This window comes from Tachypleus tridentatus, chromosome 6 (assembly GCF_004210375.1).
Source record: "Tachypleus tridentatus isolate NWPU-2018 chromosome 6, ASM421037v1, whole genome shotgun sequence".
In the NCBI taxonomy this organism is placed as follows: Eukaryota; Metazoa; Arthropoda; class Merostomata; order Xiphosura; family Limulidae; genus Tachypleus; species Tachypleus tridentatus.
Window position 1 is genome coordinate 152,936,756 of NC_134830.1, and position 27,018 is coordinate 152,963,773.

At 36.3% G+C, this 27,018-nt stretch overlaps 1 protein-coding gene across 1 annotated transcript; it reads left to right on the forward strand.

Annotated features, from left to right (window-relative positions):
* The first annotated feature begins 895 nt into the window (after nucleotides 1–895).
* LOC143254107 (alkaline phosphatase-like) lies at nucleotides 896–26,129 on the forward strand. Its single transcript, XM_076508892.1, has 9 exons — nucleotides 896–1,123; nucleotides 7,981–8,210; nucleotides 9,419–9,599; nucleotides 12,484–12,653; nucleotides 15,165–15,369; nucleotides 18,239–18,376; nucleotides 20,116–20,307; nucleotides 23,401–23,502; nucleotides 25,833–26,129. Exons 1-9 carry the CDS (start codon nucleotides 1,024–1,026, stop codon nucleotides 26,096–26,098), a joined length of 1,584 nt encoding a protein of 527 aa, XP_076365007.1. The 5' UTR covers nucleotides 896–1,023; the 3' UTR covers nucleotides 26,099–26,129.
* Nucleotides 26,130–27,018: the final 889 nt, after the last annotated feature.

Genomic DNA, 27,018 nt, shown 5'->3' on the forward strand with positions numbered 1-27,018 from the left:
AGGCCCGCACCAAACATACTTCCCCTAACAGCCGTGAGGACGTTATAATGTGACGGTCAATCCCACTATTTGTTGATAAAACACTAACCAAAGAGTTGGCGGTGGGTGGCGATGACTAGCTGCCTTCCCTATAGACGTACACTGCAAAATTAAAGACGGCTAGCGCAAATAGCCCTCGTGTAGCCTTGAGCCAAATTCAAAACAAACCAAAACGTTCAGTTTAGCCTTAAAAGTACTCACGTATCTTATATTATTCATTACCGGTAGGGGCCCACATATCAAATGATATATTTATTTATGTTCTGCCTCTTAAAACATCACAAAACCAACCAAATAAACTGGATGAAATTACCAATTTGTTATATAAAATACCTGACGAAACCATCAGCAGTTAATAGGATTGATTGGTACATGAATTTCTGTTTGAGCTATTTTGTGTAAATCCTATGTTAACAAGGGTCTTGTAAGCGATGCTCATGTGTCCACAAGAAATTTTGTGCATGGACACTGTGTAAGAACAGGTTTAAAACTGGAAATTTTAATAATCTCCAAAGGCGGCACAAAAGAGGGAAGGGTTTAAGGAGCTACAGCCACTCCAAAATTTGGGCTAAGTGAAAAACACTCCGGTAATATGCACATCTTGAAGATAACTCCCCTCAAAAATTCTCTATTCTATGTGGTCCATATCTTTGGGAAAGGCTAGCGCTGGACCTGATTACTCTAATAATGATAAGTTTGTCACATTTCTTGACAATCGATATATCAAAGCATTCTGGGAAATACATCTAAAGCATGAGTGATTACTAATGCAGCAGGGGTTAGTTCAAATGACAGAATAGCCAATAGCGTAACATTCCAACTTATCTCCACTGCACTCGTATGTCTTGGCAGCCACGTGAATCGTAATGATTACCCTATAAAGGTGTGACAGTCATAATGTGTCAGTCATGTTATCCTGCGATATAATTAACATCTCTGAGACGAAGATCTCTTGTCCGTGGCGCACCAGTGAAGGAGACGGAAATGCATTTATTGAAAGTACTTGGTGGTTTGGTGTTAGTTTTTTTAGCAGTCGTAAACTCTGCAAAACTGCCCTACTGTTGTGAGGAAACAGACGACATTTGTAAGTTTCGTATGACGTCAAATTTGTTTGTGTTTGTTTGTTTGTTCAAGCCTGACTGGTTTTCTTGTTAATTGCATTTTTGTTTCTTCGAAGACTTAAAGTACAATAAATTATGATTTATAGTAAAGTTGGGGGGTGAGAACTTAGTTCCTCCCCTTCCCCCATTGTCAGGTTCCTATGAAACAACAGAAAATAACTTGCCATTCGAAAACAATGATAAAAAATCGTCGTGTAATGAAATGGTTCTACACCAGAAATTATTCTGTACCTCTATAACAATTAATCTCAAGCCACGTAGAACGTTAAAAAGGAGTACCGGGCGTGGCCGAATAGCTAACGTGTCTGAACTGTGAATCTAAGTACTTATTGATGGTTCGTATCTTGAAGCCAGAAAATGCACACATAAAATCTCCGTTGGTGCTGTAAAGCCGTATATTGGATGCGTTACGAGTGTAACGGTCAAATCCCTCTATAAAATCAGATAAGTGTAGTTCAAAAGCTGCCTTCGCTTTATCGGTTTCAGGCCCGGCATGGCCAGATGGGTTAAGGCGCTCGACTAGTCACCTGAGGGTCGCGGGTTCGAATCCAAGTCACTCCAATTACACTCGCCCCTTCAGCCGTGGGGGCGTTATAATGGTACGGTCAATCCCACTATTAGTTGGTAAAAGAGTAGCCCAAGAGTTGGCGGTGGGTGGTGATGACTAGCTGCCTTCCCTCTAGTCTTGCACTGCTAAGTTAGGAACGGCTAGTACAGATAGCCCTCGGGTAGCTTTGCGCGAAATTCCAAAACAAACAAACAAATCTACTGTTTCAAATTAAGGACAGTTATATGCGTATAACCCTGGCGTAACTTCACGCGAAAAAAACCCAAAAAACATCAACAAAAAAACGCCGTAAAAGGCGTTCTAGGTAAGTTGTATGTAATACGTTTTGATTCCACTTTGGTGTAGAATATAATAGAAATTACGTTATATTTTGCTCGTTTGAATTCCACTGAGGGCCAACCATCCCTGATTTTGAAGTAATGTAGTAGAAGGAGAGCACCTGGTCAATACCACCCACCTTTGGTTACTCTTTATCAGATCAGATTATAATGGCTGAAAAAATCGAACTTGTTCGATAAGGGGATTCGAAGTCTTAACCTACAAATTTCGAGTCGAAAGCCCTAACCATCAGACCATATTACCTTGTATAAAAATAGCTAAAACTCTCTGTATTATTTTACAATAGGTGCATGTCACGTGTAGCTTGTTATCTGTAACAGTTCCGCATTTGTACAAGATAGAAAAATGTGTGAACGTCACCTGGCGAGAATTATTCGTCATTATTCCTATCGCACATTTAAGTCAAGTGACAGTGTATCAATTACAGTCAAAATAAACAATATTAATTGCTTTACTAGGCTTCAGGTATTTTTGCCCCTGTTTTTAACAAAGACTTGCAATTGAATTTTTTAACTTAAATGATGGCACAACCTTATACAACAGGCAACGCCAGTATGAACTGTAGTTTTTTTTAAAACGAACTGGCCTCTGGTTCAATATCGGGAACATTCCGATTTTGTAAATTAAAAATAATTCATCAGATTTACTTGTATATGGTAAAGGCGGGATTTCAAAACCAAGATCTCTGTATCATTTTATCATGACACTGCTGTTTACATCTTGTTAATATTATCGTATCGACGCTGGATTTTTTGCATCAAAGCTTGCCGTTAGGCACAAGCTCTGAAGCATTTTGGGATAGCATGTGTGTGCGTTATGATAGCAAAGCCACAATGAGCTATCTGCCGAGTCCATCGAGAGGAATCGAACCCCTTATTTTAGCGTTGTAAATCCGAAGACTTACCTCTGTACCAGCGGGGGGATCTTGGGATAGCAGCACTTTAGTGACTTTGTGGATGTATGTTGAAGATTGTAAGTAGCAACATGTTAGGTGTTTAGGTGACCTGATGGACCTTTTGGTTGAGCTAAAACAAATGATGTTAAGATGGATACTGTTTATCAACATTCCTGGAATCACGTTGTTGTTGTTGTTGAATTGTTAACGAAGCAGCTATTCACTTTTTCTTCGTATAATGTTTTCACTGCACATATTTTATGAACATACTATATTACTACACACATTATATATATATATATAATATATATATAAAACATGTATATAATGTATATACTTATGTAGGTATAACTTTCTGTTTATGTTCTTAGTTTGATATAGGAATCTTCCATAAGTTTGTTATTTCAGGTATATACAGTTTTCACATATCACGTGGTCGTTACATCAATCTATTTCTAACTGTTTTTTGTTCCTTTTGCATTCCCGTGGAGACTGTATCTCGTTTGCTCGTGATAGATTGTGGCTCTAAAGTAGCATCTTACGCACGAAGGTCGACAGCAGTGCCCTCCAGAAGTAAGTCGGGTAGAAATGATAAACACGTGAGAACGTTGATTGCTTTGTGTAAGTCTGACCTTACTGATTCAACTAGGTATTCTAAGATTTGGCCAGTTTGTAACACCATCTTGAGTTGGTCAATTTGAAATGAAGTCTATTAAAAAAGGAAGAAAAACGTACGAACAATCCAATCAAATCATCTCTCTATTACATACAACCAACCAGCGTCCAATGAAAGTACGTGCAGCACGTTTGTGTTTTATATAAAGCTCGTTTCATCGCGTAACGCTGTTACCAGTCCATCTGCGAGTAACAGAGTACTTAAAAAAAAAAAAAAACTCATCAGTTTAACTAATCCTATTTCTACCATCAGGAAACACGTGAACAGGATCTATATATGAACGTGGATAAATATGTAACTTAGGCCTAGCCGTATACAATAAGCCAAACGTGTCTCAATTATTTACTATCTTTCGCCAATTGGCAACCGTTCTTCTGAATGAAAAAAAGACAGTATGGTACCTTGACAATTGCTTCACTACTCCCACACTGTTGTCACTCCTTTCGCTTCCATCTTTCTCTTCTTATTGTATTTGAAAAATCTTAAACTTTCCTTGTTTTTACACCCCCACTCCAAGTGAAAGTACCGAACCATGCAACAATAACAAAAAAATTTAGCAACAACTGTGCAGCAATATTGACGTCATAATTCAACATTGACTGATTAGTATTGAGCCGGAAGTTGCAATTTTTACGTCCACATACGGCCAAAATCAGTAAACGGGTCCGTAACTAATGTCCTCGGTTATTGAGAAGAAATTCTCAGTGCAAACACCGCTAAGAATCTTATTTCGTAGTTTATGACGGGCACAGTACAAATAGCCCATTATGCAGCTTTGTGCTTACCATCCAAGAAGCGCATCTTAACAAATAGATACCTGTTGCATCATACGTATATTACACAATATTCTTGAAAAGGGAAATAACACCAAGAGGATCACCTGTTCTAACCATTCGCATCAGTATACAGTAGTGTGCTGTCTGTCAATTAGACAGTAAACACCAAAACGAAACCGTATAAGCAAATACTTAGCCTTGCAATCTGCACTGTCTGTAAAACGCGCGTGTGTCATGAATCGCGAGAATTATTCACCATGCAGGTTACAACAGAACATGATGAATGAAATTCAAAACTAACAAATTAAAAACATTTGTTACTCTTTAATTTTAATCTTGTCTGTTTTACACATTAAAACAAGTTTTATCTCTGATCTCAAAGATTTATCATAACGTATTAATAAAATTAAATCTGTATCTTATTTTATACCATATCAAAGACTTCGTTTCTGAATACTGACGAATGAAAACTCCAGAGTTGGACTGAATAAACAGAATATTTTTTTTCTCTTATAAAAACATTTGTTACTCTTTAATTTTAATCTCGTCTGTTTTACACATTAAAACAAGTTTTATCTCTGATCTCAAAGATTTATAACGTATTAATAAAATTAAATCTGTATCTTATTTTATACCATATCAAAGACTTCGTTTCTGAATACTGACGAATGAAAACTCCAGAGTTGGACTGAATAAACAGAATATTTTTTTTCTCTTATATTTGTTATAAAACTTAGTTGTTCAGGGTTAAAATGCCGAAAGCTTGCGAAGCGTTAGATATAAGTAGGCCTAATACGTGAGATTTATTTTTAAAAAACAAACAAAAAAAAACCAGCAGATTTGCTTTCACATTTCTATTTAATTAATTAATTCACTTCGGATTCACAAAATATTTCGTTCAATAAAACACGTGAAAGACAAAATACAGAGTTTATAAATCCAAACTAATTTTGAATGTAATGACTAAAATAGTGCACACGTTAAGTGAAATTATGGATTATTTACCTAGATCAGGAAAAGTTATTATACTTGTAATAATTACCTACTGTATTATATTTAAGAGTTTATTATTATATCAAAAATAAATATTAGCTACTCACTGTCACGCATATGCGTGTTTATGTTCTGTTTTCTTTGACATTTTCGATAATATGCTGCCGGATTTGAAAATGGCGTAATAACTACCACGAACAATAAGTTTCGAACACAAATACCTTGCAAAAGAAAGAATTATGTAACTCTTAAGGGGTCGTTTAGAATATTCTTTGGTGTACATAATATATGGTGGCGATTATTTATTTGTTTGTTTTGTTGACTTTCGCGCAAAGCAGGAAAAACTACCTGCGCTAATCGTAATTTTTAATTTGGAAATTAGATGAAGATTATATCTAGTGAGTACCCAGTCGATGCCACCTACCGACAAATCTTCGGCTGCCCATTGGTCAACTTGTCGGAGTGCAAATCCATGATTCGCGTTCTATTATTGCGAAAGTAAAAAATCGCGTTCTTCACTTTGGGACTGGAGGCGCATTATAAGAGTGACAGTAAAATCCCACTATGAAATTTGTAAAAAAAAAACCAAAAACAACAAACAAACAAAAACGACGAGTTTTGCTGTACCTGGTGTTGACTAGCTGCTTTCCCTCTAGTAGAGTTGCGCGAAATTCAACAAACGTATAATCAAATACTAAATATATAATTAATATAGTTAACACCTCAAAACCTAACGTTGCAGATACCAGGCGCTATAGCTTTTTAAAAACATTTATTGTTATTTGACTTAACGTTTGTGATAAAAAAAAAAAAATCACATGAGGCCGCTGGACTTCTCTACACCCTGCTTTTACATCTTTTTAAAAGTAGTAGTAGAAAAACTAGGGGGCACTAAAATGTAGATAAATAAATCAGTAAAACGTTGTTACTCGCTCACAACGTCAGCTGAATCTCAAGACCGAACGCTGTTGGTGAAATATTTCAAACACAATTGTAATAAAAAATAATTAAGACAATTTTATTTGCAGTTGCACTGCATATCACACACACCTTCATGATTAGGCCTACATTTTACGCCATCTGTTTTATTCTAATGTATGGGTTATATACAGAAAAGTCATAACAAACGTGAAAACTTCGTGATGTGGCACGAGGCCACTGCTTAGTTTACAGTAATGTTAAAAGTATCGGTCCTATTGTTTATAACAATCTGTTATTAAATAATCTCAAAATGTTACACACGAAACCTTCTTCTGGGCCCACTATAAGTGAATTATTAATTAGATCTTCTTGCGGAAGGCAGTGATACTATAGATTGTTTGTTTATTCAATTGTTTTAGATTACAGACCCATTGGGGCTATCTTTTGTATTCACCGCAGGGAATCAGACCTCGAACTTTCGCGTTATAAGCCCTCAATCTTGCCACTGAGCAACGAAGGGTTCAGTTTTTTTATTACATTCTAAACCTTGCACGCCAGCGTGTGTTGATCCAGCACGGCCGTGGGGGCGTTATATGTGACGGTCAATCCCACTATTTGTTGGTAAAAGAATAGCCCAAGAGTTGGCAGTGGATGATGGTGATGACTAGCTACCTTCCCTCTTGTCTTACACTGCAAAATTAGTGACGGCTAGCGCAGATAGCCCTCGTATAGCTTTGCGCGAAATTAAAAAAACAAACAAAAATGCAAATGAATTCGCTGGGGTAATCTATATAAATATAGATGTTTGTGCTGTTTGTTAAATATTCATTCAAATACTTTGCCTCCTATTGTTGGACCTTCAACAAAGTTTGTAAGGAGGTCATCTGGATCGATGGAGAAATACATACAAAATTTCAGTTTTTCATTTTGATATTTTGTGGTTTTTATGTTTGTTTGTTTTTTTAACCACTACCTCACTTTCTCTAGATAGATCTTTGCCAAACTTGGCATGAAGTTTTATTGGGTCTTTGGGTAAATACCTGTAAATTCACGGTTTCACATTTTGTATTATGCAGTTTTTACGGGAGATTTTTTTTTTTTTTTACGTGTAAGCGAAGCAACTCTTCATGTCCAAAGTTGACCTTTCATTAATCGTGAATTTACGTAACTTCCGTCCTAGGCGCTCACAGTATCACAGCAGTTGCTCTAGAGACTCAAACTGCTAGAAACCGAGTTTTGATAGCAATGGTGGGCAAGGAACAAATAACTCATTGTTTATTTGATGCTAAACATAAAGCTGCACAAACAAACCATCTAAAGGATGGGAACTCCAACTAGTTTTTCAATAAAGGTTTGGTCAAGTCGTTGATAGACAGAAGCCCCGGACTTTAATAGAACAATGCTTAAACACTTGTGACAATAAATCTGTTACACTGGTCAACTAACACGAAAGTTTTGGACACTATAGTATGGTGTAAGATGTTGAAAAGCACCCTAATAGAGAACAGTGATGGTTTAACTCTAGCCCAGGTGGTAGATATATGTCCGAGGTGAGAAAATGTACATTTAAAAATTAATGCACCCACTCTTAAAACGCAAATGAAACATTTTTTGCGTTGCTACCACTGAAACAATTTCTCTTTTTCTTACAGTGACTAAGAAATACTGGTATGATCATGCCGACAAGACCCTCCAGAAGAAACGGAAAATAAGTGACAACCTGCAACGTGGAAGTGCTAAGAACGTCATATTATTCCTTGGAGACGGAATGGGAGTGCCCACCATCACTGCTGCTCGCATCTACAAGGGGCAGAAGACTGGTCTGAAGGGCGCAGAGGCAGAGTTAACATTCGAAGATTTTCCACACGTATCGCTTTCCAAGGTTTCAGATGTGTTGTGCTTTTTTTTCCGTTATATTCACTGTCACAAGATCAATCACTAGTAAAATCAATTATCAGTTTTGTTTTATTAAGAATATAATATGAAAGTATTTCGTTTACATTGTTTTATTGTCTGATAATCTGATACTGTCCTGATAATCCTAGCGAAACAATTTCTTGTTTTTGACTGCCCCTTTGATTTTTTCAGGCAAGCAAAAACCTATAATTCTGACTATGAGATCCTTCTGAAGGTTTTACCAACTTCTGTTTATTTTCTATGCTTCTTAACAGTGTAATATCTCTGAATCTGGGAGTAAATATTTGGGGCTAATCTCTGATACTGCATTCTACCAAATCTATCTGACATTAGTCCCAGAAAACAGATATAACATTTGGGGGTTAATATAGATAAAACGTATTTAGTATTTACTGCGCAAAGTTTTATTTTATTAGGTATATTTACTGAGTTCGAGCGAAAATGTTCACTTTTCTTTTTACGTTATGATAATAACACTAATAATAATTAAAAGTTCAGTTGTTGTTTCGAGCCTTTAAACGATCAGTTTGATCGTTCTGCTGAACGTTAGAAGACCATAATTTTGTTTCGCTTGTTTCTTTCTAGCGCAGAAATACACAAGATATTTGTAATCTTACTACCCACGAGAATCGAACCCCCAGCTTTTAGTATGTCATTTTTCCACTGACCAAACGGCGGACGAAAGAGGTGCACGTGAGGATTAATTTTATTTCTTGAATTCGGAATTTTTTTTTATCCATTACAAATATACTTCACCATACATGCTCGCTCTTTCAACCGTGGGATCGTTATAATGTGTCGGTTAATCCCACTATTTGATGGTAAAATAGTAGCCCAAGAGTTGGAGGTGGGTAGTGATGACTAGCTGCCTTTCCTCTAGTCTAACACTGTTAAGTTAGGGACGGCTAGCACAGATAGCCCTCGTGTGGCCTTGCGCGAAATTCGAAAACAAACAAACATAGTTTGACTAGATTTTCGAAAACTCGACAGTTAATTGAGCTACTACAACAGTTGTAATTAGAAACACTTGTTGGCATGAGCACTTCCCAGAGTTGTTTCGTGCAGACTTGTAAACGTTATCAAATATATCTCTTTGTAACGATTTGGTTTCATTGTAGTGTATGGTTATTGAACGTTTACTGTAATAAATAGGTATCGCTTTATTTTGTGTAGACATACGCGATAGATAGACAAACATCGGACTCTGCAAACACAGCCACAGCCTACCTATGCGGTGTAAAGGCGAACTATGGAACTCTGGGAGTGAATGGAAAAGTGAAAAACGAAAACTGCGATTCCTCAAAAAATAAATCTAACCATCTTTCATCAGTCCTACAATGGGCACAAGAAGGAGGTATATTTTATTTTACCTATTTTAGAAACTTGAAGATTATAAGATATATAATAATAATAATAATAATAATAATAATAATAACAAAGTAGCCTTGTTTTACTATTCCTCTTTATTATTGAGGGCTTGATTAAGAAAAGCCATGTGGGCACTTTCTTATTCGGTTGTGACGATTACGCAGTTAACCAAATTTGGTTCGGTTTACCATGGAAATCGATTTTAAAAGCTGTAATTATTTCTAATAAGAAATAACAAAAATTAGCTTGTTAGGAAACGCAAGCTTACTCTTGAAACCTTTAAATCAATAAAACTTTTAAATAACTAAATATCTAATTGTATTGAACGGTATTTCTTAGACGTCACGTGGCTTACGAGAGGCGCGAGTTGTACACGCTGAATTACACGTTTAATTCCTGTTAACATAATGCGAGACAAACTGGCCCATTACACCGAGAATGAATTCGTGCAGATGTACCGTTTCTAAGAAAGGGTATTATTTTAATATATTCACTATATTGTCTCTGCATTTTAGTTTTGAATACTTTTGTGTCTTTCTTATATTTTTTTTAGTATTTGATTCAAAATGGTCGACGATTATCCGATTCGATTTGACATTATAAAACTGATTCACCGATTTCAAAATCGTTCCAGTCTTGGTTTCCTACAAGTTCACAGTGTCTACTGTTCCTGTAGTTTTTATATTTGATGCCCCCTAGTGGCTCAGCGGTATGTCTGCGGACTTACAACGCTAAAAATCGGGTTTTGATACCCGTGGTGGGCAGAGCACAGATAGCCCATTGTATAGCTTTGTGCTTAATTCAAAACAACAACAACAACTTATATTTGATAAAACGTTTTGTTGGATAAAAGTTTAACATCAAAATGAAGCGGTAATCCGAGGCTCACGGGTTCGAATCCTGGTTGAACCAAACATGCTCGCCCTTTCAGCTGTGGGGGCGTTATAATGTGACTGCCAATCCCACTATTCGTTGGTAAAAGAGTAGCTCAAGACTTGGCGGTGGGTGGTGGTGACTAGTCTTACACTGCTAAATTAGGGACGGCTAGCACAGATAGCCCTCGTGTAGGTTTGCGCGAAATTCAAAAACAAACAAACAAAAAGGAATCGAGCTTGCGAAGAAAGGGAGCTTACAGAAATGAAGTCACTCATGGGTCCACTGTGGTCTTAATCCAGCCCTCATCTTTGTGGAACAACGTTGTTATAATACTTTAACTACATACTAACAATTAATTGTGCGTATTGTTGTTGGTAAACATCACTGTTTACTATTCCTTGTTATTTGATTGTTAGTTTTGGATAATTGGAGCAATACAACAACCTTATGTTTGGATAATGAAGGTCGCTCTAAATAAACGTGTCCAACGTGAATTATAATATGTTAATACAGAAAGACATTGATAATATATTTTGTCTTGATGATTTTCCTGTACGCGCGCGCGCGCAAAGACTTCCACGTGAATCTGCTACGAATGTACAGTACCCAAATTACAAGCTGCAAGCCAGTGTAGGTAGGTCTCACGTAAAACAATAATAGCGCAGTTAAACCTAACTTCAATCAAACATTATTGTGTTTACAAATACGTGACAATACATTTATGTTCTTTAAAGAAATGAAATTTTGTTATTGAAAAACGTTATTCAAACACGTTAGATTCCCGAGCTCTGTTTTAGTGTCGTTACTACATACGCTGTTGTGACTTTTCTTCGTTCTCTGTCTGTGTTTCAGTGTTGTTCCTGTACGCTGTTGTGACTTTTCTACGTTCTCTGTCTGTGTTTCAGTGTTGTTACTGTACGCTGTTGTGACTTTTCTACGTTCTCTGTCTGTGTTTCAGTGTTGTTACTGTACGCTGTTGTGACTTTTCTACGTTCTCTGTCTGTGTTTTGCAGTGTTGTTACTGTACGCTGCTGTGACTTTTCTACGTTCTCTGTCTGTGTTTTGCAGTGTTGTTACTGTACGCTGCTGTGACTTTCCTACGTTCTCTGTCGGTGTTTTGCAGTGTTGTTACTGTACGCTGCTGTGACTTTTCTACGTTCTCTGTCTGTTTCGCAGTGTTGTTACTGTACGCTGCTGTGACTTTTCTACGTTCTCTGTCTGTGTTTCGCAGTGTTGTTACTGTACGCTGCTGTGACTTTTCTACGTTCTCTGTCTGTGTTTTGCAGTGTTGTTACTGTACGCTGCTGTGACTTTTCTACGTTCTCTGTTTGTGTTTTGCAGTGTTGTTACTGTACGCTGCTGTGACTTTTCTACGTTCTCTGTCTGTGTTTTGCAGTGTTGTAACTGTACGCTGCTGTGACTTTTCTACGTTCTCTGTCTGTGTTTTGCAGTGTTGTTACTGTACGCTGCTGTGACTTTTCTACGTTCTCCGTCTGTGTTTTGCAGTGTTGTTACTGTACGCTGCTGTGACTCTTCTACGTTTTCCGTCTGTGTTTCGCAGTGTTGTTACTGTACGCTGCTGTGACTTTTCTACGTTCTCCGTCTGTGTTTCGCAGCGTTGTAACTGTACGCTGCTGTGACTTTTCTACGTTCTCCGTCTGTGTTTTGCACTGTTGTAACTGTACGCTGCTGTGACTTTTCTCCGTTCTCCGTCTGTGTTTTGCACTGTTGTAACTGTACGCTGCTGTGACTTTTCTCCGTTCTCTATCTGTGTTTTGCACTGTTGTAACTGTACGCTGCTGTGACTTTTCTCCGTTCTCCGTCTATGTTTCGCAGTGTTGTAACTGTACGCTGCTGTGACTTTTCTACGTTCTCCGTCTGTGTTTCGCAGTGTTGTTACTGTACGCTGCTGTGACTTTACTACGTTTTCTAGCTGTTTGTTAACACGTTTTTCATTTTATTTTTTACAATACTCTGCTATACTTTGATCGCAGGAAAATCCACTGGTTTTGTAACAACAACTCGTGTCACACATGCGACACCTGCTGGTTTATATGCTCATTCAGCTTCCAGAGACTGGGAGGCTTCAAGTCCTGAGGGAGATACGGAATGTCCAGATATAGCTTTACAGTTGATAAAACACAACCCCGGTAAAAATATTCAGGTAACAACTTTTCTCTTTTTTTTGTTATATGAATAAAGTGAATCACGTTTCGTGGTGTCTTTAGGCCTACCAACATTTTTCAATTCGCCATTCATTAAATTATAGCTAGCTGTAAACTTTTAAGCATTATCCTGTGTTCAACATAAGCATCGGAAAGTTAATGGGGTTAGGAAGTTTGCGTTAAGCTTTTTATACGGTGATGGTGAAAGGGTTAATTGCTTAAGTGTATGTGATTAATTTAACGACGAGTCTTCAGTAAACAGTTAATTTAAAACGTTTTTTATATAAATTAGAGAAGATGATTAAATACATTAATAACATATATTTAATATTTCCTTATATATTTACTTGCTTGTTTTTTGCCCACTGCGCAGGTCAAACTTCCCTCACGTGAAGCTGCGCAAAATGACAATTTTTGTTGGTATACGCGTCTATCGTCTGCTAGCTTAACCGGTAATTTTATCTTTTAACATATATATTACACGAATAAATTATATGCGGAATTAACATTTTTGGGTAAGTTTGAGTTAACATTTAATTTAGAATATAACATTTTAGGCTGATTTTATTTATAGGCCATTAACTGTACAATACTGTGTAAAAGTGTTAAGACAAGAGAACATTTTATCATTGTTTCTAGTCTATGAAGTTAATTCTTCTATGCCATTACAGAATGTAAATTACAAAACTACGGTAATGTTTCACTGACCTCTGTTGACAGTTGAATGAACCAGGGATAAAATACTTTTCATTCTTTCGAATTCTCATATACATGTACCAAGAACATGTTATAAGGGTTCTGCTTCAATGAACATACCGATCAAATTTAGGTGTAAAATGTGTCATGATACCATGTAGTGTGTTATCTAGAGAGAGAGAGAGAGAAAAGCTATCAAAGAGCTAGCATATGGTATCCGTATATGCAAGAAGTCAGTTTAATAGCATTACATAAATGTACCTTGATAAAAACAGTGTTTAACATTATATATTAAGTTTTGTTGTTATGTCACGGCCCAAAAAATGTAGAGAATTGTTAGTAGAGCAGACTTTGTATAAAAACTTTACGTGATGCTGGTTGGACAAATTGATGCAGAATTGAAATGTTCCCACAACACTGTCAAGTACACCATGGAAACCAAGATAGGTAAATTTGAAAATAGGAAAGTAAGACACAGAACACCTAAACTCAATGATACTAACGTTAAGTATCTTTGTTTATGTAACCTTCAGAACAGAAGGAAGACTGTCACTGATCTTGATATAAACAACCATGTAACAAATGACAGAAAAGTGTCCAGATATACAGTATCCAGAAGATTTAACATGATTTGAATGTTTGGTTGTGTAACAGTTAAAAATACAACCTTTACTTCGATGTCCATATACTGCCAAGAGACTTAAATTCGCTAAAAAGTACAAAACTGGACTGTTGGTGATTGGAAAAGTGTGTTATGAACGGATGAGTCCAAGTTTTAAATATCTGATTCAAAGCGTAAGTTGTACATCCAGCGGAAGAAAGGTGAAAGATACCTACTTCAATGCATAGTACATACCATGAAGTATGGTGTGGTGGTTGGGGTGTTTTCCTGCTGACGTGATAGGAGATATTTGCTAAATAGGAGAATAAAATAGGAGAATAACGATTCAGAGCAGGAACCACCAGTTACTGATCCGTCAGAGCAGGGACCACCAGATACTGATCCGTCATGGTATAATTAATTGTTTGTATATTATTGATAAAGGATTCTACTGCCAAGAAGATAATGACATCAAACACTCATAAAAACCTATACAGAAATTACTTAATTTGGAAAGAAGCTGCTGGAGTCGTTCAAATGATTATAATGTCCACCACAGAACCTCGATCTCAACCAAACTGGTCTGATCTGGGATTGATAGATCAGTAACGTAAATCAAAAGCTATTCTAAAGAAACTTTATGGGAGTGTATTAGATATTTGGTGTAAACTCTCAAACGACACTTTGATTAAATGTTTGAAAGACTATACACTTACTAATAGATCATATTTTTATCCTCACACACAAAAGAACTTTATACAAAATCAGAACACTGTGTGTAGTACTATTTGCAACTGGCAGTGTCTGTGCTTTTGTGATTTTTTACAACAAAGTTGCATCGGGCTATCTGCTGTATCCACAAAGGGAAACTGAACCCACAATCTTAAGTTTGTAAATACGTAGACTTGCAGCTGTCCCACCAAAGGATCCGACTATACCGTGTAGTTTAGTTATTTATACTGCAAAGCAAGGTATTCTTTCACTTTGTGATTGGTTGGTATCTGTATGTTATAGACACCAATTTTCTGGGGCAACAACACTAGTTCCTTTGTCCTTCCCCTCCTATACTTCCCCCCCCAGACCAAAATTAATCCATTGTGCAACTTTTCGCTTAATTAACAACAAACAAATTTAGGTTTAAAGTTAGTGATGAGGTAAAAAATTACTCGAGTTATTTGGCAGACTACATTAAAATTATATATTCCTACTTTAGGTTATCTTAGGCGGAGGACGCCAATCGTTCTTTCCAGACGATGAACCTGATATTGAAAGCAAAGAGATGGGAAAGAGAAAAGATGGACAAAATATCGTGAATGAATGGTTGGATAATAAGAAGAATATTTCTTCCAAAGTCCATTATGTGTATAACCTACAAGGATTTGAAAACGTTACTGCTGATGAAACGGATTACTTGTTGGGTAAGACTAATCCAGAGATAATGTGTTCTTTGTTTGTGTTTTGAAGATTAATATTTGGGAAAGCTGAAAGACTGTATCTAAACATTATTCTTTTGTCTGCTTCACATTGGCGTGTTTCTTCCAAGTAGCCTCCCAGTGGCACAGCAGTGTGTCTGTGGACTTGCAACGCTAGAAACCGGGTTTCGATACCTATGGTGGGTAGAACACATTGTGTAGCTCTGTGCTTAACTATGAACAGAGAAACATCTTCCAAGTATTTACCCCGACTATTCTGTTTAAACCATATATTATAATAATGAATCGTTATTTATAACGTTTAAGGACTTGTAACACTAAAAATCTGGCTTTGATACCCGTATATCGGTGCTTTGAATAAAGCACCGATAGTCTGTTATATAGCTTTGCGCTTAATAAGTGACATCTTGTGCTAAGTTGGGTTGAAACACTAAGTCAGAGATCCTAAATTTTGAGTTTCTTGCAACTTGACAACAAACAAAACTACTAAAATTAAATCATATGCAACAAGACAACTTGTATGCAAAATGAAAGTGAAAATGCGATGTTTGTGTAATAACCGAGTCTTGTTAAACATTGGCCAACCCAAATCGAGAGGAAAATTTTATCATTTAGCACAATGACAACAAGGAACTTGAAAAACACATTTCACGATTTAAACATGAGTAACAGATTTTATAATTTGATTAATCAACTAAATTTGAACAACCTCAAACAACGAACCCTCGCGGGAGAAATAAGAATGTATAGAAATAAAAAAATATCCATGAAATTCTTCCCCAACAGACGACAGTTTTTTAATATATATGGTGCTGACACCTGGCGAACTTTAATCACACTAAATGACAAGACAATGATTTTTTTTTTTTAATACTTCATTCGCTTTGTAGATGATGATCCAGTCTTTGGTTAATAAAATAAACTTGTGTCTCTCTTGCTGCAAATTGTCGAGATTTTAAATTAAGGGTTTTTCTGTTGGTTCATTTTTAAGTTTAATTACAAAATTAAATTCGGTCAGTATGCTTGAACTAAATTTAAGTTTAAAATTGTACAATATAATAAAATGAATTTTACATGAACCAAAGTGATGAAATGTCTATAAAACTATTACATTTTATATACAGTATTTTATTTCTATAGGTGTCGCTTGAGTTTCGAATACATTCGGGCATTAAATGTTGTTTTAAGAAAAGTAAATTAACCTCCTCCTATAATTTTATTTGTAAATAACGAAAATTTCGTACAAAGTATATTTATATCTTACGACATTTTATTACTTCAAGATTACAATGTTTAATTAAAGTAAAAAATAACTAAATGTTTAATATTATATTTAAGAATGAATTTCCAGTGGTTTTCGTTGACACAGTTTGGTTTGAATTTCGCTCAAAGCTACACGAGGGCTATCTGTGCTAGCCGTCCCTAATTTTGCAGTGTAAGACTAGAGGGAAGGCAGATAGTCATCACAACCCATCCCCAACTCTTGAGCTACTCTTTTATCAACGAATAGTGAGATTGACGATTGACCGTCACATTATCACGCCCCCACGAGTGAAAGGGCGAGCCCGCGAACCTCGGATTACGAGTTGAGTGCTTTAACCACCTGGCCGTGCGGGGCGGTTGACACAGTTATGTCGTGTACTTGATGATATCTAAAACTTATCAATAACCCACCAGGGGAGTAAAATATTAAACATATTTTAGCTGTTTGGTAAAAGCCAGAACAGTATTTGGTATCAAAGGTACCAAGTGTATTCTATTCAGATTGCCATACTTCTTTCTTCCCTTAAAAAACAATTATGTAGGGTGTTCGAAAAGTCACTGTGCAGTTTTGTCTGTTAATAAATGTATAAGCACACAGTGACTTTCCGAACACCCTGTAGTTTGTAGGCCTACCTTCCAACTACATAGAAAATAAATCTTTTTATTCCAAGAAAAATTATAAAATTTTGCATTCATAAAACCACATTTCCTTTTTCAGCAAAAGGTTTAAATGAAACAAAAACTGTTTCATAAGGAACGCAATATATATATATATACTGTTTTATGTTGTTATTTTCTAACTGTATCAGACTCGTGGTTGTCAGAGAAAGGAAGATGACTTGTGTTACAAAATCAATACCACAGTAAAGTTTAGTTGCATTCCAGCTGTACTTGGTGGTTTCGGCTTCGAATCCTGTTCCTGAACAGTGTTTCAGCAATATATCTGTGGACTAACTCCGCCAGAAACCGGGTTTTGATATCCGCGGTGGGTAGAGCACATTAAAGCTCATTGTGTAGCTTTGTGCTTAATTTTAAACAAACAATCGCTCTCTCAGCGGTGGGAGAATTATAATATAACAGTTAATCCCACTATTTGTTGATAGAGTAGCCCAACAGTTGGCTGTGGGTGATATTAACCAGCTGTCTTTCCTCTATTCTATCACTTCCAAGTTTGAGATGAATAATTCAAATATTTATCGTGTGGTTTTGTGAGAAATTTGAAAACGAACCAAAAAACAAAGAGCTAATACATCGCTAGACATCTTATGTTATATTGGGAAGTTTTCACACTGAAAGCTAAACTATGTTTTTATTACTTAAAACAAAAATTATTATATGTAGCCAACGTAAATCTTGTTTGTTTTTAAGGTGGAAAACAAGTGTATAGTTGTTTTCGTTCCCTCGAGTATAATGAACTTGATTCTATAGTTCAAGTAGTTAACAGACGTCCTGACCGTATGCGATCTTAGTAACTTCTTTTAAATAATGTCTGGCTATAACTGTGCACCCAGTAGAAGTCTTTGTCTATACCGATCTCGAGATAAAAAATAACCTGATTGGAGAACAGAGACTTCAATAATTCTCGTTTCAGGTCTTTTTGAATACGGCCATATGCAGTACGAATTCGAACGAGTCGTGAATAACAACGAGCCTTCTATTGCAGACATGACAAAGAAAGCTATAGAGATCTTGAGTAAAAACCCTAAAGGGTACTTTCTTCTTGTTGAAGGTAATGATGAATCAGTACTTAACATAAATATATTAATTGGAACGTGTTTGGTTATAGTGTTTATGTTAACTATGAATTCACTTAACAAATATCTAAAGAATATTTTACATGAGTAAAATACAGAATTTGTTAAAATAAATTGTGTGTGTGAACTTTACTGTGCGTGTTTACGAGTTATGACACTGACGTCATTCGTTTATGTTTATTCTTTTGTCCGCTAGGAAGAAGTTCCTTTCGTTATAATCACTAATTGAATAACTTGTATAATGGACGACTGTAGGCAGACACGAATATTTCTTTTTCTAATTTCGTAGAAAAAACAATCAAATATTGCAACTTGACACAAGGATAAAAGATAACATGAGGGGAAGTTACCCCACCATATAATTTTATATCGATAACATGTAACGTCCGATTTTAGGTTCAGAAAAATAGAAAGGATTTCAAACAGTTTTAATGTTATTTTATCAATAATGTATGTTACGTTATTATTAATTATTTCCTGCCAATGATTCACAAGCTTCTGAATGTCATTTCTATAAAATTCTTGGAGTTTGGAGGAAAATAATGAAGAGAAGGCAGTTTTGACATCTTCATGTTTCCAAGCTATTTTACATCAAGATAGTTCTGCAAACTTTGGGATAGATGATAATCAGATGGGACAAGGTCTGGAGAATAAGGAGGATGTGGAAGTTTTTCCCAGTCTAGTTCTTCAATCTTTACAGATGTGATCCTTGCTGTATGGGGCCGTGCATTATCCTGGTGTAACACAACAACTTTATGATTGATCAAAGCAGGCCTCTTTACTTTCAGTGCAACATTCAAACGCTCTAACTGTTGACAATAGAAGTCTGATGTAATCGTTACATTGAGTGTCAACAACTCAAAGTGGATCACATCAACAATATCCCACCAAACACTTAAGACTTTAATAAGGTGGAAGTTGATTTTGGGCTGTGTTGATTTTAGCCAGTTTACCTGCACAGAGCCATTGTTTGCGGCGCTTAATATTTTTATAGAATATCCGTTTTTCATCTCCAGTCACTAACCTGTCCAAAAAAAGGTGTTACGTTCACGAGAATGCAAGGTAGTGCAAATGTCGACTCTTGCTCTAATGTTGGCTTCTGTCAAATCATGGAGGACCCATTTTCCAAATTTTGACACCTTTCCAAACTGTTGCAGATGACGGTGAACTGTTGAATGGGTTGAATTAAGCTTCTGTGCTAGTTCTTCAACTGTTAAAGTACCATCTTCATCAAGTGCAGCCAGCAACAAGTCATCATTAATCTCAACAGGATGACCTGAACGTGGCGCATCACTTAATCTGTAGTCACCTGATCTGAACTTCTGAAACCACCTTCAACATTTTCTTTCATTGAGAGACTCTGCGCCATAAACACCTTGAATGTTTCGTGTAGTTTCTGCTGCACTATTGCCTTTTCTAAACTCATAAAACATTATATGCCTAATGTGCTCCTAAGTCACATCTATCTTCATAAGAGTTTATTTGATTAATGATCTGAAAAAGTGGAGTTGGGTTAGTTTCTTCTATTTGTCTGAATATTTTTATATACACGTTCTACTACATAGTTTACTCATTAAAGACAGAAATGATGATGCACGTTCTGTATTAAAGTTTCGGACATTACTTTTGGGATGACCTGATATTTTTATCGCACTAATTATGTTAAAATAAAAACCGTAGCTCAATTTATTTAGTTTCCTTACTTTTCGTACAGGGGGCCGTATTGACCATGGACACCATGATGGAATGGCCATGAGGGCGTTGGAAGAGGTGGTGACGTTTGACAAAGCAATTAAGCTAGCTCTCGAGATGACCAACAGAGACGATACTTTACTTCTCGTTACAGCTGATCATTCTCACACGATGACCATAAGTGGTTATCCATTAAGAGGGAACAATATTTTAGGTATGCAAATGTTACGTCATGTCTTAAGTTTCAGTATGATTTACATAACAACGACAAATAAAATGTTTGCAGTATGAAAAATTGCACAAACATTACGTAGAAATTTAGGTAAACAGTGTTAGATAAAATCGGGTAGTGGTAGATGATCCAAAAATCGGAATATTCCAGAAAGCGCCTGTCTTTGTGAACATCAGTAACCAGAAAAAGATCGGGTATAAGGAATTTCCGACTTGATATTACTAAAACTAGATAAAACATTACTGTAGAAATAAGTAAGTAAAAGTTTATTTAGGGCTTAATTGTAGATTAAGTTTTGTCTCTCTCTCTCTCTTTCTCGACGATCAATCCCACTATTCGTTTGTAAAAGAGTTGCCCAAGAGTTGGCGGTGGATGTGGTTGACTAGCTGCTTTCCCTCTAGTCTTACACTGCAAAATTAGGGACGGCTAGCACAGATAGCCCTCGTGTAGCTTAGCGCAAATTTAAAAACAAATCAAATTGTGTTAACCTGAATTTTACCATTTGTTGATCTTTAAAAAAAAAAAAAAACACAAGAATAACAGTCATTATGTACATATTTCATACACCATTTATATCGTCTGAACATGTCAGGTCGGACAACCCCAAAACTGAAAAATTCCAAAGTCTGGCATGGCTCAGGTCTCAAGCATTCTGGCTTTGTTTACATGTAGAGCACAAGATTGGAACCTGATGGCAATTATGTTGACAGTTTTACGTTCGCCTAGCACGCATTTGCGCCATGTCTTGTTAGAATTGCAAAGGTTAATGTTCGAGACGCATTGTACCACTGAGCCTATTATTCAGTTTTAGTCATAGGAGCGTTATAATTGTGACTGTTAGACCCATTATTTGGTTAACAGTAGTTACATAGGCGGTGAGTGCTGCTAATTTATTACTCTCTCCCTGGTCGACAATTCTAAGGGATGGCCATGGCACACGTGGGTGGCGTCTATTACTTGAGTTTCGGTGAATGAAGCATAACATTTATACAAACCGAAGTATTTTTAATGTGGTTGTTATTTTAAGAAAGCGAGTAAACTTATGTGAGAGCTTCTGTAGCAAGGCTACGTGTAATAATCCTCACATTAGTATTACCATCTTTAACTTGAGACAATTAAGTAGAAAGAACATAGAATCGGAGGTTTTTCTTTCATCATTGAGACATTCTCACATCTTTCTCAAAGTTGACAACCTTGAACTCCTTGTTTCAATATCGAACTTCATCTTCCTTTGCTAAAATTAACATTTCAGTAATGAATGGGAAAACCATCAATAATAATAAATAACAATAATAATATGGCGTGTGTGTGACTGCCATAACTCCAAGAGAAAAGAAGCTTGAAAGTTTGCACACCAACTACGCAGATCCTGAGCGTGTATACCTGGGTATTATTACTTATCCACAGGTGGCCCAGAATGGCCAGGTGGTTAGAACATTCAACTCGCAATCTCAGGGTCGCTGGTTCGAATCTCCGTCACATCAAACATACTTGCCCTTTCAGTTGTGGGTTAATCCCACACTATTCGTTGGTAAAAGAGTAGCTCAAAAGTTGACGTGGTTGGTGATGACTAGCCACCTTTCTTCTAGTTTCACACTGCTAAATTATGGTCGGCTAGTGCAGATAGCTCTGGTGTACCTTTACAAGAAATTCAAACACAATAATAACTTATCCACATGCAAACAGGCGTTCGCTTGCGTACTTTTTTTTTCAGTATATGGTAACGTAAGGAACCATTTCTTTTCTAAGTTGACCTTGAGGGTGTCCACCTGGGTGTTATTACTTATCCACATGCTTGCATGTGGGTGCATCTTTTTAGTAAGATAATCTAGAGAAAAAACACGCAAAACACCTCTTCTATATTTCTGGGGAAAATATATTTCACCATTTTCTTCTATGCAAAAGTAGATTAAGAATACACACACTGCCATAGTGATATAAAATATCTGAACCGAGCGAAGCCGTATACTTTCGCTAGTACCTAAATGTCGATGACTGTTGGAAAGACGGAACGCCTTCTCGCGGTTTACAATTTTACAGCCCTGACCTACAGATAGTTTCATGAATTTTACTAAAATAAGGGTGGAAAAATTTTATACTCCAAAAATTAAATATATAATATATATGGGGAAGTCTTTGCGTTAGAGAGTAAAGAAGTAATAAACTCGATTCTGGAGTACTGAAATTTGTTAAAAGTCAATATTTGAGGATAACATAAACAGCAAAATATCACTTACCAAAGGATTCTAAAAAGAAAACAAAACTAACAAGCTAATAAAACTATTGTCAACTCAATTTTATATTTAAAATTTAATTAACTTTAGCAAAAATGCAAGAAACTCTAAATCGAACGGTCACATTTATCCACTTATTTTATTTATATTTTATTATTCTTGTTTTTCTCTTCTCACTATGCGACACCTACCTAGGGAATTGCCAAACACCTGCCATGTCTAAAGATGGTGAGTATAAGCAGTTAAGCATGCTCTGCCAGAAACTGTTTGCAACTAGTAAAGCAGCCTAGGACTATTTTGGTGCATTGGAGTGGACAATATGTGATGAAAATATATTTTTAAATGATTGTTTTAAATTTCGAACAAAGCTACCCGAAGGCTATCTGCGCTAGCCGTCTCTAATTTAGCAGTGTAACACTATAGGGAAGGTAACTAGTCAATACCACCCACCACCAACTCTTGGGCTACTCTTTTACCAACGAATAATGGGATTGATAGTCACATTATAATTCCCCATAGCTGAAGAGCCAAACATACTTGATGTGACCTGGATTCTAACCTGTGATCCTCGGAGTATGAATTGAGCGCCCTACCCACCTGGCCATGTCGGGCACGCGAAGTAAATTGGGGAGGGGGGCTTTAATGTTATTTTTTATATCTTTAACTTCTCTATTTTCAACTCCACTGGCACTTTTGGAATAAATATCTGTCTACAGCGAGTTCTAATTTTGAAGTTAAACCTCAACTCAAATTTGAATTATTTTATACTTTTCTATTTACAAGAGTGTTTTCCCTTTGTGTTGTAGACTGATCTTATGGTGTTCTCATACTTTCTTTTCAGGTACTTATGTATCGAGAGATGAGAAAGTGGAATACACTGTGCTTGGTTACGCCAACGGTCCAGGGTTCAACACAAGTCGAAAGTTTGTGAAGAACGTGACACGTAAGTTAGTGAATTCACGCACAAAATATTTTTTTTCAAACTATGTTAATATTTTAGTCAGTTAGAACCTCAAATCCACGATTAGTCAGTTTTTGTTGTTTTTTTCCCGTAAATTAAACTTTATTGTTCTGTTAGCACTGATAAAGACATGATAGCGAAACATTAGCTGGAATAAAAAGTTATTACTATTCTTATCTGGAGAGTTTGTTTGTATTAATTTCGCGCAAAGCTACACGAGGGCTATCTGCGCTAGCCATCTCTGATTTAACAGTGTAGGACTAGAGGGAAGGCAGCTAATCACCACCCACTGCCAATTTTTGGGTTACTCTTTTATCAACAAATAGTGGGATGACCTTCACATTTTAGCCCACCCCTGGTTGAAATAACAAGCATGTTTAACGACTGTCGTTTGAACCCGTAGATTGCGATTCAAACGCCCCCTAACCACCAGAAAGAAATAATCGTATACTTTTAAAGTTTTTTATAGGAAGCTAGTTTTGTGTAATAAGATCTTGTATAGGAAGCTAGTTTTGTGTAATAAGATCTTGTATAGGAAGCTAGTTTTGTGTAATAAGATCTTGTATAGGAAGCTAGTTTTGTGTAATAAGATCTTGTATAGGAAGCTAGTTTTGAGTAATAAGATCTTGTATAGGAAGCTAGTTTTGAGTAATAAGATCTTGTATAGGAAGCTAGTTTTGTGTAATAAGATCTTGTATAGGAAGCTAGTTTTGTGTAATAAGATCTTGTATAGGAAGCTTGTTTTGTGTAATAAGATCTTGTATAGGAAGCTTGTTTTGTGTAATAAGATCTTGTATAGGAAGCTAGTTTTGTGTAATAAGATCTTGTATAGGAAGCTAGTTTTGTGTAATAAGATCTTGTATAGGAAGCTAGTTTTGAGTAATAAGATCTTGTATAGGAAGCTAGTTTTGAGTAATAAGATCTTGTATAGGAAGCTCGTTTTGTGTAATAAGATCTTGTGTAGGAAGCTCGTTTTGTGTAATAAGATCTTGTGTAGGAAGCTCGTTTTGTGTAATAAGATCTTGTGTAGGAAGCTCGTTTTGTGTAATAAGATCTTGTATACGAAGCTCGTTTTGTGTAATAAAATCTTGTATACGAAGCTCGTTTTGTGTAATAAAATCTTGTATAGGAAGCTCGTTTTGTGTAATAAAATCTTGTATAGGAAGCTCGTTTTGTGTAATAAAATCTTGTATAGGAAGCTCGTTTTGTGTAATAAGATCTTGTATAGGAAGCTCGTTTTGTGTAATAAGATCTTGTATAGGAAGCTCGTTTTGTGTAATAACATCTTGTATAGGAAGCTCGTTTTGTGTAATAACATCTTGTATAGGAAGCTCGTTTTGTGTAATAACATCTTGTATAGGAAGCTCGTTTTGTGTAATAACATCTTGTATAGGAAGCTCGTTTTGTGTAATAAGATCTTGTATAGGAAGCTCGTTTTGTGTAATAAGATCTTGTATAGGAAGCTCGTTTTGTGTAATAAGATCTTGTATAGGAAGCTCGTTTTGTGTAATAAGATCTTGTATAGGAAGCTCGTTTTGTGTAATAAGATCTTGTATAGGAAGCTCGTTTTGTGTAATAAGATCTTGTATAGGAAGCTCGTTTTGTGTAATAAGATCTTGTATAGGAAGCTCGTTTTGTGTAATAAGATCTTGTATAGGAAGCTCGTTTTGTGTAATAACATTTTGTATAGGAAGCTCGTTTTGTGTAATAACATTTTGTATAGGAAGCTCGTTTTGTGTAATAACATTTTGTATAGGAAGCTCGTTTTGTGTAATAACATTTTGTATAGGAAGCTCGTTTTGTGTAATAACATTTTGTATAGGAAGCTCGTTTTGTGTAATAAGATCTTGTATAGGAAGCTCGTTTTGTGTAATAAGATCTTGTATAGGAAGCTCGTTTTGTGTAATAAGATCTTGTATAGGAAGCTCGTTTTGTGTAATAAGATCTTGTATAGGAAGCTCGTTTTGTGTAATAAGATCTTGTATAGGAAGCTCGTTTTGTGTAATAAGATCTTGTATAGGAAGCTCGTTTTGTGTAATAAGATCTTGTATAGGAAGCTCGTTTTGTGTAATAAGATCTTGTATAGGAAGCTCGTTTTGTGTAATAAGATCTTGTATAGGAAGCTCGTTTTGTGTAATAACATTTTGTATAGGAAGCTCGTTTTGTGTAATAACATTTTGTATAGGAAGCTCGTTTTGTGTAATAAGATCTTTATGCTGTTATGTGCCTCTTTTCTTTTTAGTAATCGATTTAATTATAATGTACAAATTTTAATCAAGTTACCATATTTATAACTCGTTATTTTATTGCAGTTGACAAAGATTACAAACAACCCGCGACCTTTTACCTTGAGAGCGAAACACACGGTGGAGAAGACGTTCCCGTTTTCGCAACAGGAGCTATGGCTCATCTGTTCCACGGAGTGCACGACCAGACCTACATTCCACACGCCATTGGCTATGCTGCTTGTATTGGACCAAATAAGGAATATTGCACGGGCGTTGCAAACATAATCTCTAACCCTAATTTGTTGGTTTCATTCATCGTACTTATCAGCATATCTGAAACTATATTCTGAGAACAATAATGAAAGAAAAAGTTTCAGAGGGTCTCTGCAGTGGAATTGTTATTTTACAATTTAAAACAAGCACAGAAGTATTGATTATAATAATATGCAAGTCACACACACACACACACACACACACACACGTATATACATGATTTTAAATTTCGTGTGAAAATTCTCATTATTAGCTGTGATACAGAAAATAAAAATTCCGATAACAAATATCGGTTCATATTTTCTCGCATCTCCCAAAACTTGGAAAGTTTTCTTTCTTTTCTTTCTCAGTGTGGTTCACGTGTTTTAAATTCATTAATATAAATGTTCATTACAATATCTGGTGTTGAGCTTTGTTTAAGTTTTGTCTCAGCTTTTCATCCATAATGTTTTATTTTTTGTGGTAAAAAAAACACTATGGAGTCGAACTATCGCTGTACGTGTTTCTTGTGGTAGGGAAGTGGAGTCGAGCTATCGCTGTACGTGTTTCTTGTGGTAGGGAAGTGGAGTCGAGCTATCGCTGTACGTGTTTCTTGTGGTCGGGAAGTGGAGTCGAGCTATCGCTGTACGTGTTTCTTGTGGTCGGGAAGTGGAGTCGAGCTATCGCTGTACGTGTTTCTTGTGGTCGGGAAGTGGAGTCGAGCTATCGCTGTACGTGTTTCTTGTGGTAGGGAAGTGGAGTCGAGCTATCGCTGTACGTGTTTCTTGTGGTCGGGAAATGGAGTCGAGCTATCGCTGTACGTGTTTCTTGTGGTAGGGAAGTGGAGTCGAGCTATCGCTGTACGTGTTTCTTGTGGTCGGGAAGTGGAGTCGAGCTATCGCTGTACGTGTTTCTTGTGGTAGGGAAGTGGCAAAAATAAAATGTAAACTGTGAAAAACAGTTTACTAATTTTGTGGTTCAGAATTAATTGATTTACCTCAGTCTTAACAAGATTTAA